This window comes from Capricornis sumatraensis, chromosome 17, assembly GCF_032405125.1.
Source record: "Capricornis sumatraensis isolate serow.1 chromosome 17, serow.2, whole genome shotgun sequence".
NCBI classification, from domain to species: Eukaryota; Metazoa; Chordata; class Mammalia; order Artiodactyla; family Bovidae; genus Capricornis; species Capricornis sumatraensis.
Window position 1 is genome coordinate 74,966,226 of NC_091085.1, and position 16,422 is coordinate 74,982,647.

The following is a 16,422-nucleotide window of genomic DNA, read 5'->3' on the forward strand; positions in this document are numbered from 1 at the left end:
AATCCTTATGATTCAAGAGAGAAGCGGGTGAAGCAGTCCTTTTCCACTCTTTCACATGAATTATAAGTCTTGACTGCAGCCACCACACCTTTTAGGAAAAGGTCCAGGGCTGTGAAACCCTGTACCACACTGACACCCTACCCTAGTCGACGGGCGGCGAAAGGACAAAAGGAAGGAAGTTTCCCTTTTAAATCCCCAGGAATTTTTTGTTGAGATAATATTACAGACCGAAATGTCTCTCCTCCTATTCGTTCCGTGTTTGGCTCCAGTGTAACAGTAACCCACTTAGAAGCAGGCGGCCCTTTTGAAGTTATTTTAAACTTGCAGTGGAGTGTGGAGATATTGTAACCTTGGATAAGAGCTCCACCAGCCCCGGTTTCAGTTTTGCCCTTTCAGACGTGTGGAAAGTGCCCCGGTATATCTGAAGGATTTTGTACTGAGAGCTTCTTAAAGAGTGGGACTTGGTTTCAAAGCCTGGCTTGATGTCCTGTCCCCGAGGGAGCATGGTTCTGTTTTCTCCAGTTATTTAACCTTGTCTGACATAGCCTTTTGGCTTTGAAGTTCCCTCTAGTCTTTGTCCATTAAGAAAACAGTGAAACCCTGATAGCCAACCCCATCAGGCTCCAAGAAATTTGAAGAAGGTCCACCTTCATATTTCAGCATGAAGCCAGACGCTCGATTCCCGGCACCACCGGTGGCCAGGACTCTGGTCTGCTCATTGTTAGCCATTTGGCCCGGAGCAGCTCCTTGTGGGGAAGTGCAGGTCAGTCGTTCGGCGCCCCTCCTGGAGGTTATAGGATCTGTCTGTGTCTGGGAGAAAACCTTAGAACAACCGACCGGCTTGTTGTGTCTGCCACCCCTGCAACACTCAAGTCCTCGTCACACCCTGGTGCCACCCGGAAGTTATTTTGGGCTGTGGGGGTGGCATGGGCTGGGGGTCCTCTCTGCACCGTTCTCCTTGAGTCCTGTGTGCCGTCTTCCCGCCATCGCCAGCCCTGGGCCTGGGGGCCCCTAGAGCCGTCCCAGACGGCCCTCCTCCAAGGCCACGGTCCTGTGCAGGTTGCCTGTGGGGTCTCCCTTTGACCCGATGGACCACTTCCCTGCAGCACCCAGAGAATCTGCTGGAACACCTGGAGGAAGGTGTTCTGTCCAGCAGTGCCTGCAAAGATCTTAGCCAGTCTGAAGCACATGTACGTTTATAACAGGCAAAGGGCACTGCATGGCTTTTAATAAAAAGAGGCTTCCTCTGGGGCACCCGTTGCCATTCCCAGTTGCTCTTCTCAGAGGGAACTGTTTTCAGTTATTTAGTGGTTTCTTCTACTGTTCACCTCTAGGAATATTTCTAAGTTTCTGGCAATAATTTCTAAATAGTGTGCTTATACTGCCTCATATTTTAGCCCATTTCTAGGTTTTTTGACTTCCTCCTATGGAAGGTGGACATTTTGTTCTCGTACCCGCCTCATCCCTTCCCTGGCCCCAACCTTTCTGCCTCCCCGCCCCCCGCACCTCGCCCCCCACATTTCCCATCTCTGCATTTTCCCGCTGTAGTCACATGATAATTAATGCCTAGGTCGGGATTTACATCTTATGGCCGTGACTATTCCCAAGCAGGTCCTGCGTGCCATGCCCTGCTGTGGTTTACAACTCTGGCCTTGACGTTTTGTTTTTTTTCCGGAGTTAATAACTGTCCCCTTTGCCTCCATTGCTTTAGTTTGCTGTATAATTATCACATTTCATTCTCCTGCTCAGAACTATGACACTCTGCCCAGTACTGCCAGACCCCCGGGTGATGACCCAGGCTGCTGCTGTTGTTTGCTTATTATCTGCTGCTCTCTGCAGTGCTCGTCCTTCTGGCCCCATCTGGGCTGCTCGCCCGGCCGGCCAGTGGCATAGCTGTCATCCTGGGATTTCCCTCTATTTTTCTTCTCTGTTGGGTTCCCTGTGCTCTCGATCCAATGCCTGCCTCTTCCTCGCTTTATTCCTTCGTCTTATCGGAGGTGACAGCAACTTCTGAGGTCAGACTGGGGTGGGAGAATTTGAAATTTATCCTCTATTCCTCGTCCCCCTCCACCACCGTGATAAAGCCCTGTCCTGGGCCTGCCCCAGGGAAGGGAGGCGGCATTGTGTTCCCTGCACTTCCGAGAGCGCTGTCCACCCCTGCCAGCCCGGCTGTGGTGACCAAGAAGGAGCAGCCTTTGCTCCTGTGCTGTGGCCGGGAAGTCCTGAGGTCGCCAGTAAAGTCCTAGAAATGTGTTGGTGACTTGGGGATCAATGGCTGTTAAGAGCCGCCTCTACTAAAGTTCATGCAGTGGTTTGCTGAAATTCTGACCTGTTTTGTCCTGGTCCCTCACCTAGGCAAGTGAGTGAAGTCGCTCAGTCGTGTCCGACTCTTTGTGACCCCACGGACTGCAGCCTACCAGGTTTCTCCATCCATGGGATTCTCCAGGCAAGAATGTTGGAGTGGGTTGCCATTGCCTTCTCCAGGGAATCTTCCCAACCCAGGGATTGAACCCAGGTCTCCCACATTGCAGGCAAACACTTTAACCTCTGAGCCACCAGGGAAGCCCTAGGCAAACAGAGGCCCAAATGATTTCTAAGCAGAGCTGAGGTGTGGTAGCAGTGGTCATTTACTGAGCACCTTTTGGGTGCAAGGCTGTGGGTGGGGTGAAAGGGGATCTCTGAGAAGACTTCTAGAAGCAGCTGCCTATCCCTGAGGAGACGGTGAAGGAACTGTGCAAGGACCATGTAAAGTGTTTGGAAACACAGGGGTGCAAGCCGCTAGTTGTACTGGTGCATTTAAGAAAGCTCCATGGAAGGGCTGACCTTGACACTGGTCTTGAAGGACAGAGGATTCTAGGCAGAAGTGTGACTTGCAAGCAAGCGTGACATGTCTAGAGAAAGTGAAGGAGAGGACTTTCCCACTGATGGAGCGTCTGCTGCGCAACTATGATGATGTGTTCTATCTCATTGAATCCTCACAGCACCCTGTTGAGGCAGATGCTGCTGTTCCCATTTTACAGATGAGAAAGTAGAGGTTTACAGAAATTGAGTCGTCTGCCCAAGGAGATGTGCCTCATAAGAGGCAGGTTTTAAAACATGGCTACATGATTCCAAAGCTCTCATCCTCTCCAACCCCCAAACACCCCTCGGAACAAAATCAGGAGGAAACTAGCAAGAGGCACAACTTCTTCTTTTTTTAAAAAAAATTCTATTATTCATCTGTTCCGGGTCTTAGTTGTGGCACTCGGGATCTTCAATCTTTGTTGTGGCCTGTGGGATCTAGTTCCCTGACCAGGGATTCAGCCTAGGCCCCCTCTGTTGGGAGTGCAGAGTCTTAGCCACTGGACCACCTGGAAAGTCTCTAGACACAGCTTCTTAATGTCAAGCCTCACTATAGAGGACCAGCTGGGAATTTGCCTTCAGTTAACTTAAGCAAGAATGTTGACATCACAAAGTTATTCTGAGAGTGCAAGACCAGAGTTACAACACAAGACAGATCTTCTGTTAAATCCTCACAATTTAGGGTAGCTTGTGAATTATTGGCGTTGTTCTTCTGTGGACCCGCCCAGGAGTTTTCCTGATCTTATCATTTCAGGCTGCTGTTCCCCTCTTTAAGTATTCTGTCTCCAGTGAATTTTTGTCAAGCTCTGTTCTAGGTTGCTGAGTCTACTTTTTTTTTTTTTTTTTCCTTTATGCTTTCGTTAGCTTTGGGTTGGCCAGAAAGTTGGTTTGGGTTTTCCATAAGATGTTACAGAGGCCATAAAGTGGAGCCCTTGGAAAAAGAGGACCCCAGGATGTGAATGTTTGGAGACCTAGGGCGGCAGGCACCTCTGGAAGCTGATGTCATCAGGGCTGAGTTGAGAAAGACCCAACTGAACAGTATCTGGCAGGTGGATGGAAGAGACCAGTTACACCTGAGACGTGGCTGAAATTGCGTTCTCAGGCTGGCCAGTTCAGGCCTCTGGAGATAGAGTAAGGAACTCTAAGGAACTCGGCAGAGAAAGAACTCCGGAGAGGAACTGGGAAGTCAGTGGAGACCGCGAGGTCGGTTTTGGATGCGCTGAGATGTGATCTTGGGGGCCCTTTCACCCTCCCCGGGGAAAACAAACCACCCACACCAACCTATGACACCCGCCGGCGCTTTACAGAAATTCCTTTTTGTTTTTAAGTCTTTGATCCCTGTTCAGAAGTCAACACCCTTGACAGGGCTGACACTTTGAGCTGCTCACAGTCACCTCGGTGATGGTCTGAAAGGGAGTCTGGGGGTTGGGGGGCGGGGAGTGGGAGGGCGTGGCCGCCGAGAAGGGGAGGGCCCGCCGGGGGGGGCGCAGGCCAGGGCTCCAGGGGGACCTCAGTGTGTGTGAGGCGTGTGAAGTGGGGGGTTTCTGCGAGCTCAGGGTACCCCCTTGCTGCCCCTCCCATGCCTGCGTGTCCCGCTTCGTAGCTCGGGCCTCTGCCCCGTCTGCCAAAGGGCCCCGGTTTTTCCTCCCGCTGCTGCTGCTCTGGTTTCCTGGTACCGCCCTCCCAGGCCCCCTCTTCCTCCCGCTGTCCCTCCATCTCCTCCCCCATCTCCTCCGCGTCAAAGCCCTTGCTGTTGGCATCAGGCGTGTCAGCGTCAGGCTTGAGTCACGTCTACTTTAGGTTCGTTTCTTCTTCACACGTGTACCTGTGCTGTCCCTGACCCCGCATCTCTCAGGATGTGCCCCATGAGCATCGTTAAGCACAGCATGGGTGACTGTCAAAGGGTAGGGAATGCTGGTTTCAGCAAAGGTTAAAGAGTCTTTTTTAAACCTCAGGCCCCTGCAGAGCTTTCATCTCCAGATGTAGGTCCTCAATTCGCAAGCCCCGTTGCTCCGCCTTCTTGCTTGAGCGGAACTGTCAGTCATGGGGCGGGGCTAGGACTGTGAGGACAGGGTCTCCTGAGGGACTCCGGGCTGGCTTAGACTCTGGAGGAGTGGAGATCACTGCTGTCCTACGCTGTGGATCTCCGTGTTGACTGAGGACAGTAGTTTCTGAGTAAACTCTTGGGACATTAAAAAAAAAAATCTTTTAACATTTATTTAATTATTTGGCTGCACCAAGTCTTAGTTGTGGCATGCAGGATCTAGTTCCCTGACCAGGGATTGAACCCTGGGCCCCCGCACCGGGAGCTCAGAGTCTTAGCCACTGGACCACCAGGGAAGTCCACCCAAAAGCTTTTTTATTTCAGTAAAATTGACATCAAATTTACCATTTAAGCCATTTTAAAGTATACAATTCAAAGCCCCTCTGAATGCTCATAAATACCAAAATTCCTTCCCCAAGAAGAAAATTAGATAGGAATTTGGCATGTAGCCTTTCTGAATTTTTTTTTGAGAATTTATATTCATAAATATATCAGTAAAAAAGACATTTAAAATTTTGTTTGTGTCAAACTGTATATGCTTTTCATTTTGTATGTCATTGTGATTTGATATGTCTGTACTGGTCTATAGATCAGCCTCATTTCTTTAAACTGCTGTGTAAGATTCAAAATCTGAATAAAGCACAACTTATGAATCCTCTTTAAAAAAATATAAAGTATACAGTTCAGAGGTGTTTCGTCCATTCGCAATGTTCGCATATCCATTACTATCATCTGATGCCAAAACATTTTTATCCATAAAATGAGTGGGGGGTTAGAAGAATGTTTTAGTTTCCTATTTGCTGCTGTAACAAGTAACATCAAACCGAATGGGTTAAAGCAACACAGACTCACTCTCACAAATTTCTAGAGGTCAGAAGTGAAAAAAATGGGTTGGCAGGGCTGCATTCGCTCTGGAGGCTTGCGAGAGAACCCTTTTGCTTGTCTTTTCTAGCTTCTGGGAGCCGACCACCTGCTTTCCTTGGCTCCTGGCTCCCACCTCCATCTTCAAAGCAAATCACTCCAACCTCTGCTTCCCAGGTCATGTCTCCCCTATTTCCACGATTTCCCCTTTTCCTTGTAAGGACCCTTGTGATTACATTGGGCTTACCCGGGCAATCCAGGACATCAAAGTTCATCACATCTCTAAGTCTCTTGTGTCTTTTAAGATAACGTATTCCCAGGCTCTGTAGATTAGGGCATTGATCTATTCTGGCTACAGAGTGGGTTCCTCGGTCTCTTGCATCTCTTAACACTCCACGAACCTAAAGACATATTCCTTCTGGTTATTTAAAGAGCTTAGCACCGTCGTGGTAGGTTAGGTTTATCTTCGAGGACCTCTTCCTCTTGGATGGTTATCAGGGATTCTTCCCTCTGATACCAGACTCAACACTGAGAACTGTGAGTGCAAACATTTTGTGATGTCACCGATGTCACTTTTCCTGCTAAAAATTTGACCAGCTCTTCTACCTATCTCTGATTCTGTGCTTTGCCAAACTTGGAAAAAAAACTTCAAAAGAATGTCGCCTATCTCCCAGTAACCAGGAGTGGCCTTTAAACGGCTTGTTCATTTTACCGCCGATGCTGCCCCATGGCTAGTGGTCTCTCCATAAATTCCTCACTTTTCCAGGTTCTCTTGCATCAGCTGAAGTAGACGTGTTGTTCAGGTCTGGAAGCCAAATAGTCTGTGACGCTGCCGCTGAACGTCATGGCATTTCACAGTGATCTAGACCGGCCCTTACGTGGGAGTTAAGCTGTTTCTCTTTTCCTGCTTCCCATCAGGAAGGTTTGGGTGCCTCCGCCTTGGGTGCCTGCTTCCTACAGAGCAGTGAGACAGCATCCATTCAGTCTATTTGTAGTGGTCCTACCGTGTTCTCCCCAGGGTTCGGCTCATTATGCTGAAATAGAATCCCCCGAGGGTTGAAAACCGCATTCCCCCCACCCCATATGCTTTTTGGTTTTGAGGTTGCTCTTGACGGTGGCGCCTGAGACCGGCACCGCAGGAGCCCTGCAGGCCTGCAGCCTGCCCACTGAAGCTTTCTCCCCACTTGTTTCCCAGATGCACCCACTGGGCCTGTGTAACAACAATGATGAAGAGGACCTGTATGAATACGGCTGGGTCGGAGTGGTGAAACTGGAACAGCCGGAGCTGGACCCGAAGCCATGCCTCACTGTCCTCGGAAAGGTGAGCCCCAGGCCCTCCCCACCACCCGCCCCGGTTCTGACTGGTGTCATCCACGTCCTCAAACAGCCAGGGACGAAGAGCCCCCGTTGGCACAGCGCTCTTTCCTGGCTGAAGTCGTTTGTTGGGGCAGCACCCCTGCCCCAGGGTGGTCAGCAGCTTGGACACTGCTGGCAGCTGCAGCCTCAGAGTGGCCTCCACCCTTGTCCTCCATGTGGCCTCGGGCAGGTCTCTCGCCCTCAGGGATTCCCAGTTCCTTATCTGCAAACTGGATTGATCATAGAGATTCACAGTCCTTATCTTACACCCCTGGGGCCAGATATTTCAGAATTCTGAGATTTTGGGGGGTTAGAAAGGTGCTCAGATACACATATTTTGTATTAAGGAGACATGGGTTTGCCCTCAGTAACCAAACACGTGCAGAGCTGGGTAGCCGCCTGCATGGATATTCACATCTAGTGGGACAACTGGAATCTAAATAGCCTGGCGTTAGTTCAGGGCCCTGATGATTTGCTGCCAGCTGAGTTATGGAAAAACCTGGGGGTTGTGGAGCTTTTTTGGTTTCAGAATGGCAGACAGCAATTATGGTCCTGTCTTAGAACTTACCTCACAGGACGGTCAGGAGGTGAGATGAGAGACAAAACATGTAGCAGAGAGTGCTCCAGAAATGTCTGCTGCCATTGACTGTTTCCTTCTTCAAAAACAACTCTTTTAGCGTCAGCATTACCTCTGGTTGTGGTATGAGATAAAAGATAGAGGTCCATTTATTTTGGAAAACCATATGTCAGTGATGTTAAAATATAACAGATGACATCTTGTTTTAAACTGGATCGTTTTGGTAAAGAGAAAGATTTGGAGAAAGCTACTAGGATTTTGGTTGGAGGAATGGTAGTACAGCCTAAGGAAAAGTGTTATCGCTTGGATTTTTTTTTTTTTTAATCTTCTCAGAAACAGCTGTTCTAGGCATCATGGGGAGAGAACTGGAGGGGGCGGGGGAAAACAGTCCAGGTTCTGACCTCCTGAGGAGATTCAGTCCAGAGCAAAGTGGTTCTGATACAGGGCACTTGAGAGAGAGCCTTGTCCAACACTTGAAAATGTCCCAGGGGACTTGCCTGGTGGTCCAGTGGCTAAGACCCCACGCTCCCAATGCAGCAGGCCTGGGTTCAATCCCTGGTCAGGAAACTAGATCCCACATGCCACAACTAAGAGTTTGCATGCTGCCGCTGAAGATCCCGCATGCTGGAACTCAAGACCCGGCACAGCCAAATAAATAGCTAAATACGAAAAAGAAAGAGAGAAAGAAAATGTCCCGGTGAGTGTCTCCTTGCAGACTTTTGGCCCAGAAAGCCCTCATGGACCTGTGATGTTTCTGTCCCACCTGTCTCCTGGGTAGCTTCCGACCACTTGTCAAGCTCCCCTGCCTTCTTCTTCAATTATTTGACTTTGGCTGTGCTGAGTCTTCATTGCTGCAAGGGCTCTTCTCTAGTTGCAGTCTCGGGCTTCTCATTACGGTAGCTTCTCCTGTTTGGAAGCGCGAGCCCTAGGGTGTGTGGCCTTCATTGCCCTGAGACCTGTGGGCTCATCCCAGATCAGGGATTGGACCCGTGTCTCCTGCATTGGCAGGGGGATTGTTTACCACTGAGCCACCAGGAAACACCCTCCCCTCGCCCCACCACCTCAACCACCCTTTTATAGAAGAAGAAGGAAAAACAGAAAAAACACCCACAGGGACTATTGCCTGTTTGGTTTCCAGTTCATGTAGTCGATTCGATGTGTTGCAGGTGGCCCAGGCCCCATCCTTCATCGTTTAAATAGGTGGCCGTGCTGCCTAATGACGCTCAGAGAGCAGCAACCCCCTCGAGAAAACGTTAGTGTTTTCCTAGGAGGAATGCCAGCCACATCCAAAGCTTGGGCACAGTGCTCTCCTTGTAGCTAACACTCCCCAATAGGATATTTTCCTTTGTACTGAAGCTGCTGCTCCGCAGGGCTCAGCGGCTCGGCCGCAGTCTGGTGGGCCTCCACCCGTGCGTCTGTAAATGGGCTGGAACAGGGACTCCCCCCCAGGCCCCGCCCACCATGGTCCCCTGGGGCCCGAGTGGCGTTGAAGTCACTCCAAGAACCCAGCTGCTGCTCCTCTACCTGGGACAGCCATGGAGTGGGTGTGACTTGCGCTGTGTATGGCTTGGCCTGCCCGCCCGTGAAGCCAGGAGGAATAGAAACCCTTGACGTATACTGCACCGTTGAGTATCCGTCATGTTCATTCCTTCAGCAAGTATTTATTGAATGCAGGACCTCAGCACAAGATTCCGCCTGCTTGCAAGCAACAGGCCGCCCCTGACCCCTTGTCTCTGCCGCCATGGTTCTGTTTGGAGGGGCTGTGTGGTGGCCAGGCAGTATTCACACGTGGTTAGTGACTGAAATTTGGCTTAACACCTGCATAAAATCTTGAGCAAAACCGCCAGGGCCAGACACAGCAGGGCAGTTTCACATTTGCCTAAAACCTGGGTTGATTGAGGAGGTACCCGGAGTCAGGCCTTTCTCCCTGTCTCCTTCCTCACCTCTCTCCCTCCCTCTCTCTCTTCTGCCCTCTCACCTTCTTCTTCAGTGTCTTTTTTTTTTCCGGCTTCAGTTTTATTTACTTTGCCAGCTGCCCTTTCTTTCTTCCCGAGCCCCCAAGCAAGCACAGAGGCAAGAGGGTTTCGCTGGATGAGCAGGGTGGTCCACCCCACCATGGACGCTCAGCGTAGTTTTCTGTACTCAGGCGTGTTTCCCCCTGCTCTCAGCGGCGAGGGCAAGAAGGAGGTGGGCAGCCAAGTCCCCGTGGGGGTGCGGGTGGGCCCCCTCCTCCTCCCGTGGATGTTGAGACTTGTTGAAAACCATAGAAGGGAGGGTCCACCAGCATCTGAAAGGGCCTGTTCGGGGAGGGGGAGACACAGACCCCTCTCCCTGCCCCATCACCCACGCCCTTCACCTACCCGCCCACAGAAAATGCCATGGGGCAAAACGCTGAAATACCAGAGGAACGTCCTAAATTAAAACAACCTTAAATGCCTCTCCAGGAGTTCAAATAAAGTTTCATTTTAAGAGTGAAAGACATAAACTCATCACCTGGGTTTATTACTGAGTGCTTTTGAACTCCTCAAAAAAAGGGAACACTGTAAACTCAAGAGAGAAAAGTGATTTACGATCCCCTCTTTATAATCTTTTTGATTCTGGAGGAGGTAAAGGCAGACAGTTGGATCAGCTCAGGGACTGGGGGGGTTGCAGAGTTGGGATGGGGGTAAGCCGCCCCACCCCACCCCTGCCCCGCAGAATGCAGCAGGCCAGTGTTCCAGGCCAGACCCCGGGCAAGTCCCTTCCACTTCCTGGGCCTCTCCCTTCCACATCATGTGACGAGGCTGTCCTGGGTTCCTTGCTCGTCTGCTATGTTGAACTTCTGTATCATATTAAAAAGCTTCCCTTGAGATTCTACCTTTCAGAGATTTCTAGTTGCAACACTAAAAGACTGGCTGTGTTACCCACGACGATCTAAGTCTTCAGAAATTAAAACAGAATAAAGTAGACATTTCTCAGCAGCTTGCTTTTGAAAGTAAGGGTCTTCAACCATCTCCAAAGTTGTAAGAGTCTGTGTTTAGGCCCCAGGCATTTCAGCCCTTCAATTCAAGCAGTATTTATTGTATAAACATCCTATGGGATAGGTAAGACATCGTCCGGCCGCCGCATGGACAGCCTCGTGGCAGGGAACACATCAGACTTGCTCAGATCCAACACAGCCTGCTTGGCCCGGAGTCACCAAACATGGAAGCAGGGCAGAGCTCCGTACCCCACACCCCACACTGGAGGGAGCTCTTAGGGTTCTGAAGCACAGGATGGTCAACAGACTTGAACTTGGTTCTCACCAGTCCTCAGGAGGACAGCAGGAAGTTAGCAGAAAGACAAGAAAAGCAGGCGGCTTAAGTCAAAGAGAACCCAGCTTTGGCTGAGTGGCCTTGGAAAGGTCCCTTCAGTTTCTGGGGCCTGTTCTCACCAGGGCTCATGCCGCCCCAGTCATTGTGGCGGGAGTTCTGCGGGGAGCCCCGAGCACAGCGCCCCGCCCTCGGTGGACGCCCTGCGAGGGTGTGACAGCAGCCCTCGTGTGCTGGGCACTCGCCGAGAGCGTCCCGCGCAGCGTCTCCTCCCATCGTCGAGCCAACCCTGCTGCCGTGTCTAGGTCTGCATCCTGTGCTGAGGACATCTCAACGTCTCCTGAGGTCAGACGGCTCCCAGGGGCTGAGCCAAAACCTGAGGTGGGGCCTGTCCCGCCGCCTCTCCCTCTTGCCTCCTGTCGTCTTTGCCGGTTTCTGTGGATTTAAGAATTGGGTGCGCGTCAGTGCTTACTGGCCGCGTGAGCAGTGTTGGTTCTATTGAGTAGAAACCCCGCTTGAGCTGTGTTGAGCCCAGAGGGGGATCCGCTCCTGAGGTTCCGAGTGTCGTCGGGGAGCCCAGGGTGGGGGTGCTGTGCCCCTCTGCAGCTGCCGACCACGGGGCTCAGTGCCGGGGCCCCTCCCCGAGTCTTCTGGGTGTCTGCTTCATTTCACCCCCGCTCACTATCTCCTGGGGGGAAACAGCACCCCAATATCCCTTGATCCGATGCATCTTGGATCAGGTGTCCCTTTAGTCTGTCAGCTGTGATCTGGGTCTGGGAGCATGCTGGAACTGCCCAGCTCTGTGTGTGTGTCTTGCGGGGAAGGTGGGGTGGAAGATGCACTTTCCAGAAGGAAGCTGGCGAGGGCCAGCTCTGGGCTACTGTGCCTCAGCAGCCCCTGCCGGCACCAGGTCACATGTACGCTCACAAGCCGCCCCTGCTCTGGTTCCTGTGCCCGGAGGAGCTGCTTCCTCTTGTCCTGAACCAAGGGCCCGTCCCTGGGAGCGAGTGGCTGGAGGGGCTGTGCGAGGGGGTGAGGTAGGCGGGGAGAGCGGGAGCAGGCTCCTCGGCGGGTATTGAAAGCGGCTGGGGCAGGAAGAGGCTTTGAGATGACAGGGTTTCATCTCCATGCCCCAGGAAGCTGGGAGCCACTGAAAGTTTGCTGGGGAGTTTGCTTGGCAGTGGTGTCTAGGTCTAGGGAGAGGGTCAGTCAGGTTACCGTGCTGGCGGGCATTTCTGGAGCTGAACGGGCCCAGACACCAAGGCTTTGGGAGCTCTGATGGGGCTCTAACCGACGATGTTGACCTCGCGTTCGCTCTCAGATCTCCCGGCTCTCCACCCAGCCTCTTCTGCTTCCACCTGTGGCGGCCTCCTGGCCGAGCACGGCGGGCAGACACTGCTGGGAACCACCGTCCTGTGAGACTGAGCTGCGGGAAACCCAGGGGTGAGGGGTCGGTGCAGAATGGAACCCCACGTCCAGCCCTCGGAGTGTCTCTTGGTAACTTGTTCTAGGGAACAGATCCCTTGGCGCCCAAAGTGACTGCAAGACAGAAAACAGGATCAAAGGAATTCACTGTTTTCAAGATGGTTGGGGGGAGCGGGAACACGTAACAGTTAAGATTTGGGTTTAGTCACCAAACTGACCTGAATTTAAAGCCCAGTTCCAGCCCCCAGATCCACGTGGCCTGGGACGGTCACCAAACCCCTCTGCCCGATTCCACCTTCCGGAGACAGGAGGGACCTCAGGGGGCGAGTGTATGTCAGGTTCACGCACGGCCAAAGACACAAATCAACCAGCGGCTCTTGGTGCCCAAGCTCCCTTCCTTTCTCCCTCCCCTCTTCCCTTATTATCCTCCGGTTGCTTTCAGCACTCACAGTGCCCTTACTTAAGTAGTCAGATCCTTAGAGACAGAAGTAGAGTGCTGGTTGCCAGGGCTGCGGGGAGGAGAGGATGAGGAATTAGTGTTTAACGGGGCCAGGGTTTCAGAGAGGAGGTGGAAGAGTTGGGGAGATGAATGGTGGGTGGTGGACGGGAGTGGGGGTCATCGTGCCCTCCTCATCCAGGGTTCGGTCACAGGTGGGTGTCCTCTGCAACCCTGGGGACCCTGACTCCTAGGCCAAGCCCAGCCTAGCGCCCCTGGGAATGAGATCCCCGGCTGCGTCTCAAGAGCCAAAGGAATGTACTGGCCGACTGGAGCAGGGTCTCAGAGCAGCCGCCCCCCATCACAGGCACTGCTGGGAAGTAAGTGTGAAGTTTGCCACATACCTGAGCTCAGGGCACTGTGACTGAGCAGTTTGCCATGGTATCCCCAGGAGCACCTGTGTTTGGGACGCTAACTTGTGCCACACCTTCCCAGAGCACGTCCCCTGGGTCCTCTTATTGCAGCGATTCTCAGCTGGGGTGTTGGAGGGGGGCTCGAAAACGCCTGTGCACACACACCCCTCCCTAAGGTCATCTGGCGGTATCAGGAGACCTGTTTGGTTTTCAGACTGAAATATCCAGGACAGGGTGGGGGTGGGGTGGGGCTGCTGCTGGCATCAAGCAAGTGGAAGTCGGGGATGCGGCTTTGCTGCTCAGCACCCCTCAGTGCACAGGCCAGGCCTCCCTAGCAACAAAGCACACTCCGGCCTGGACGTTAACTAGTGTCACCGGTGAGAAGTCCCGTCTCTCTGGGACCTGTGCTGTCTCCCTGAGCAGACCCTTAACTCCCACTTCTTCCTTTGCTTCTGTGCCCACTGGCCTCTGGTACGAAGGCAGGTCCGTGGTGTCTGGTGGCCTGTTGGCTGAAGTGCGTGATCTGTGTCAGGGCACGTTTGTTTCCGCGTGAGGAGTGTGGGGAGCAGGATTTGCGCGGATGCGCTGTGCCGTCACCACCCAGGCCCCCTGCACTCCTCTGTGCGCCTCACCCTGGGCCGGTCCACCTCCCTCTGTCTTCATTTCTCCACACTGCCCTCTGTAAAGAGCATTGTGATGATTTTAAAAAATGATGTCCGTCAGTCTCAGAGGGTGTGAATGCTCGGCAAATATCAGTTTCCTCCCCACTCTAAACATACTCCTGAGATGAGGTGGGTTTCTGGCTGGAGAGGAAGTTTGGAAGACTCCTCAGATTTATTTTAAGGAGCACTTGGGTACGTACCTCCCATATTTGGTTAAAAAGGAAAGCAAGAAAGGAACTTAGTAAAAGAAATCAGATCAGGAAGAAAAGATTGGCATGATATGAATGGAAAAAGGAAAATCTCAGGGAATACCACTTTGCTTCTCACGTCCTGTGTCTGGTTTGAAAGTCACAAACTTTTAATGGGATGCTTTTCTTCTTCACCTAAATCTTCCAGGAACCTCTTGGTTAACAGGCTATATTAAGCACAAGAGTTTTTTTTTTTTTTTTTTTTTTTAAGCTAGATCTGAGACATTTTCAGCTATAAAAGGCTAACCGAAACTTTTCTTTGAAATCCCCTGAAAGGCTTTAGGCAGTTTTGACAGTAGAGCGAGTGAATAAAGCAAAATAATGTTTCTGGCGGTCTGAGGCTGCTGGCCACCTCCCTGGACCGGGGGAAGCCCGGCTCACACCACTCCTCTAGCCACTGTCCGCTCCAAGTGAACCAGGCTCTCAATAGAGCAGAAGCCACAAACGACACTGTCCTAGGAAACTGGGGCTGGTGTGACAGGCCAGCAGAAAAGACCATCAGAAGTAGCTAATGGGGCTTCCCCAGTGGTCCAGTGGTAAAGAATCCGCCTGCCAATGCAGGGGACACTGGTTCGATGCCTGGTCCGGGAAGATCCCACCTGTCTTGGGGCAACCACTGAGCCCAAGGTCTAGAGCCCTCATGCAGCAATGAAGACCCAGTGCTGCCAAAAATAAATAAACAAATAAAATTTTAAGTAGCTGATGACCTTGTCTACTTTTGAGAGGCCATTCTGAATTATAAATGAAGTTAGAACCTAGCAGAGTAAGTCGTGGTAATGTGTGTAGAAACAGTCCCAAGTCAGGTGACCTGCATCTCTCATACCTGGAGATCAGCCCCAAGGCTCCATCCACTTACTCTCCGTTCTCATCTCCTCTCTGCCCAAGCTGGGCACCCAGAGTCCCACTGGGTGCAGACGCAGAGGAGCAGGGATGCTGGCCAGATTTGTCTGCTAACTGTGGACAGAAGCCATTTCTCCACCTCATTGTCTTTCGAGTTTGTTCCCCGTACAGAAAGCACCGTATTTCATCTGATAAAAAGTAGCATTCTGCTTTGGTGATCTTACTTTCCAAATCAGACTTCAGGCCCTGTAGTCTAATACGTTCCGTGCTGTTTTAAGTTTGAGACAGTCTTAACAATTGGGATACTGAAACCCTTTAAATGCTGCCTCATTTTTGCTAGTTATAAAAATACTGAAGAGTACCAACACGTTCCAGTAGTTCTAAGCACTGCTGGATAAACTAAATTTCCAGTCTGCCTGACGATCTTGGGCTATATTTCCTCCTCTGCCCGTGGAATTCTCCAGACAAGAATACTAGAGCGAGTTAGCCATCCCTTTCTCGACCCAGGGATATGAACCTGGGTCTCCCGCACTGCAGGCAGATTCTTTACTGTCCGAGCCACCAGGGAAGCTCATAAAGCACACAGCTGTCCCTGTTACACTTTACCCCATTGCTGATGGATTTTCACAAGCGTGCTGCATGCTAAGTCGCTTTTTAGTCGTGTCCGACTCTGTGTGACCCTCAGACTGTAGCCCACCAAGCTCCTCTGTCCAAGGGATTCTCCAGGCAAGAATACGGGAGTGGATTGCCATGCCCTTCTCCAGGGGGATCTTCCCAACCCAGGGACCGAACCCGCGTCTCTTACATCTCCTGCATTGGCAGGCAGGTTCTTTACCCACTAGTGCCACCTGGGAAGCCCATTTCACAAGTATCAACTCTTAAATGAACCTCAGAGGAAAGAATATGATATTTGCTAGGAACCTTTGTTATTTTGGCTCAGTCTTTAGAAATCAGATTTTAAAGCAGTTAGCTTCAAAATCTTTTTTTTTTTCTTTAATCTGTTTGTAAATTGTTTGTTTTTGGTTTGCTTTTGGCCATAAAGTTGGATTAAGGGGTTGGATGAAGGGGTCCCGTGTGCCCTGCCCTTGCAGTGGAAGCTCTGAGTCTTAACCACTGGGCCACCAGGGAAGTCCCTAGATTTTCTTTTTTTCAGATGAGTTATTTTTGTAATGTTTTCCCTTTTCTTAGAGTTTCAATTAATAGAATCTTAACATTTTATAATCCCTAATTTTAAAGATATACCCAAAATTTATAGCATTAACTTATTTTACTCTTTCTATAACTAACAATTTTCTGGTCCCTTTCCTTTTTTTTTTTTAAAGCAGTATAATAATTTTACACAGTCCTATATTCCTAGTGCCAAGAACAGTGCCTAGTACCTATATTGGGCACTTGGTAGATATTTGCTGCGTGAAACAATTAATTATGG

General features: G+C 51.1%; 1 protein-coding gene across 1 annotated transcript in view; it reads left to right on the forward strand.

Annotated features, from left to right (window-relative positions):
* The window catches only part of ZNRF3 (zinc and ring finger 3), a 142,148-nt gene that overhangs the window by 76,324 nt on the left and 49,402 nt on the right, over positions 1 to 16,422 (forward strand). The window contains exon 2 of the mRNA XM_068989629.1: positions 6,942 to 7,067. Coding sequence (XP_068845730.1) covers positions 6,942 to 7,067 — 126 coding nt within the window. The remainder of the gene's footprint in view (positions 1 to 6,941; positions 7,068 to 16,422) is intronic.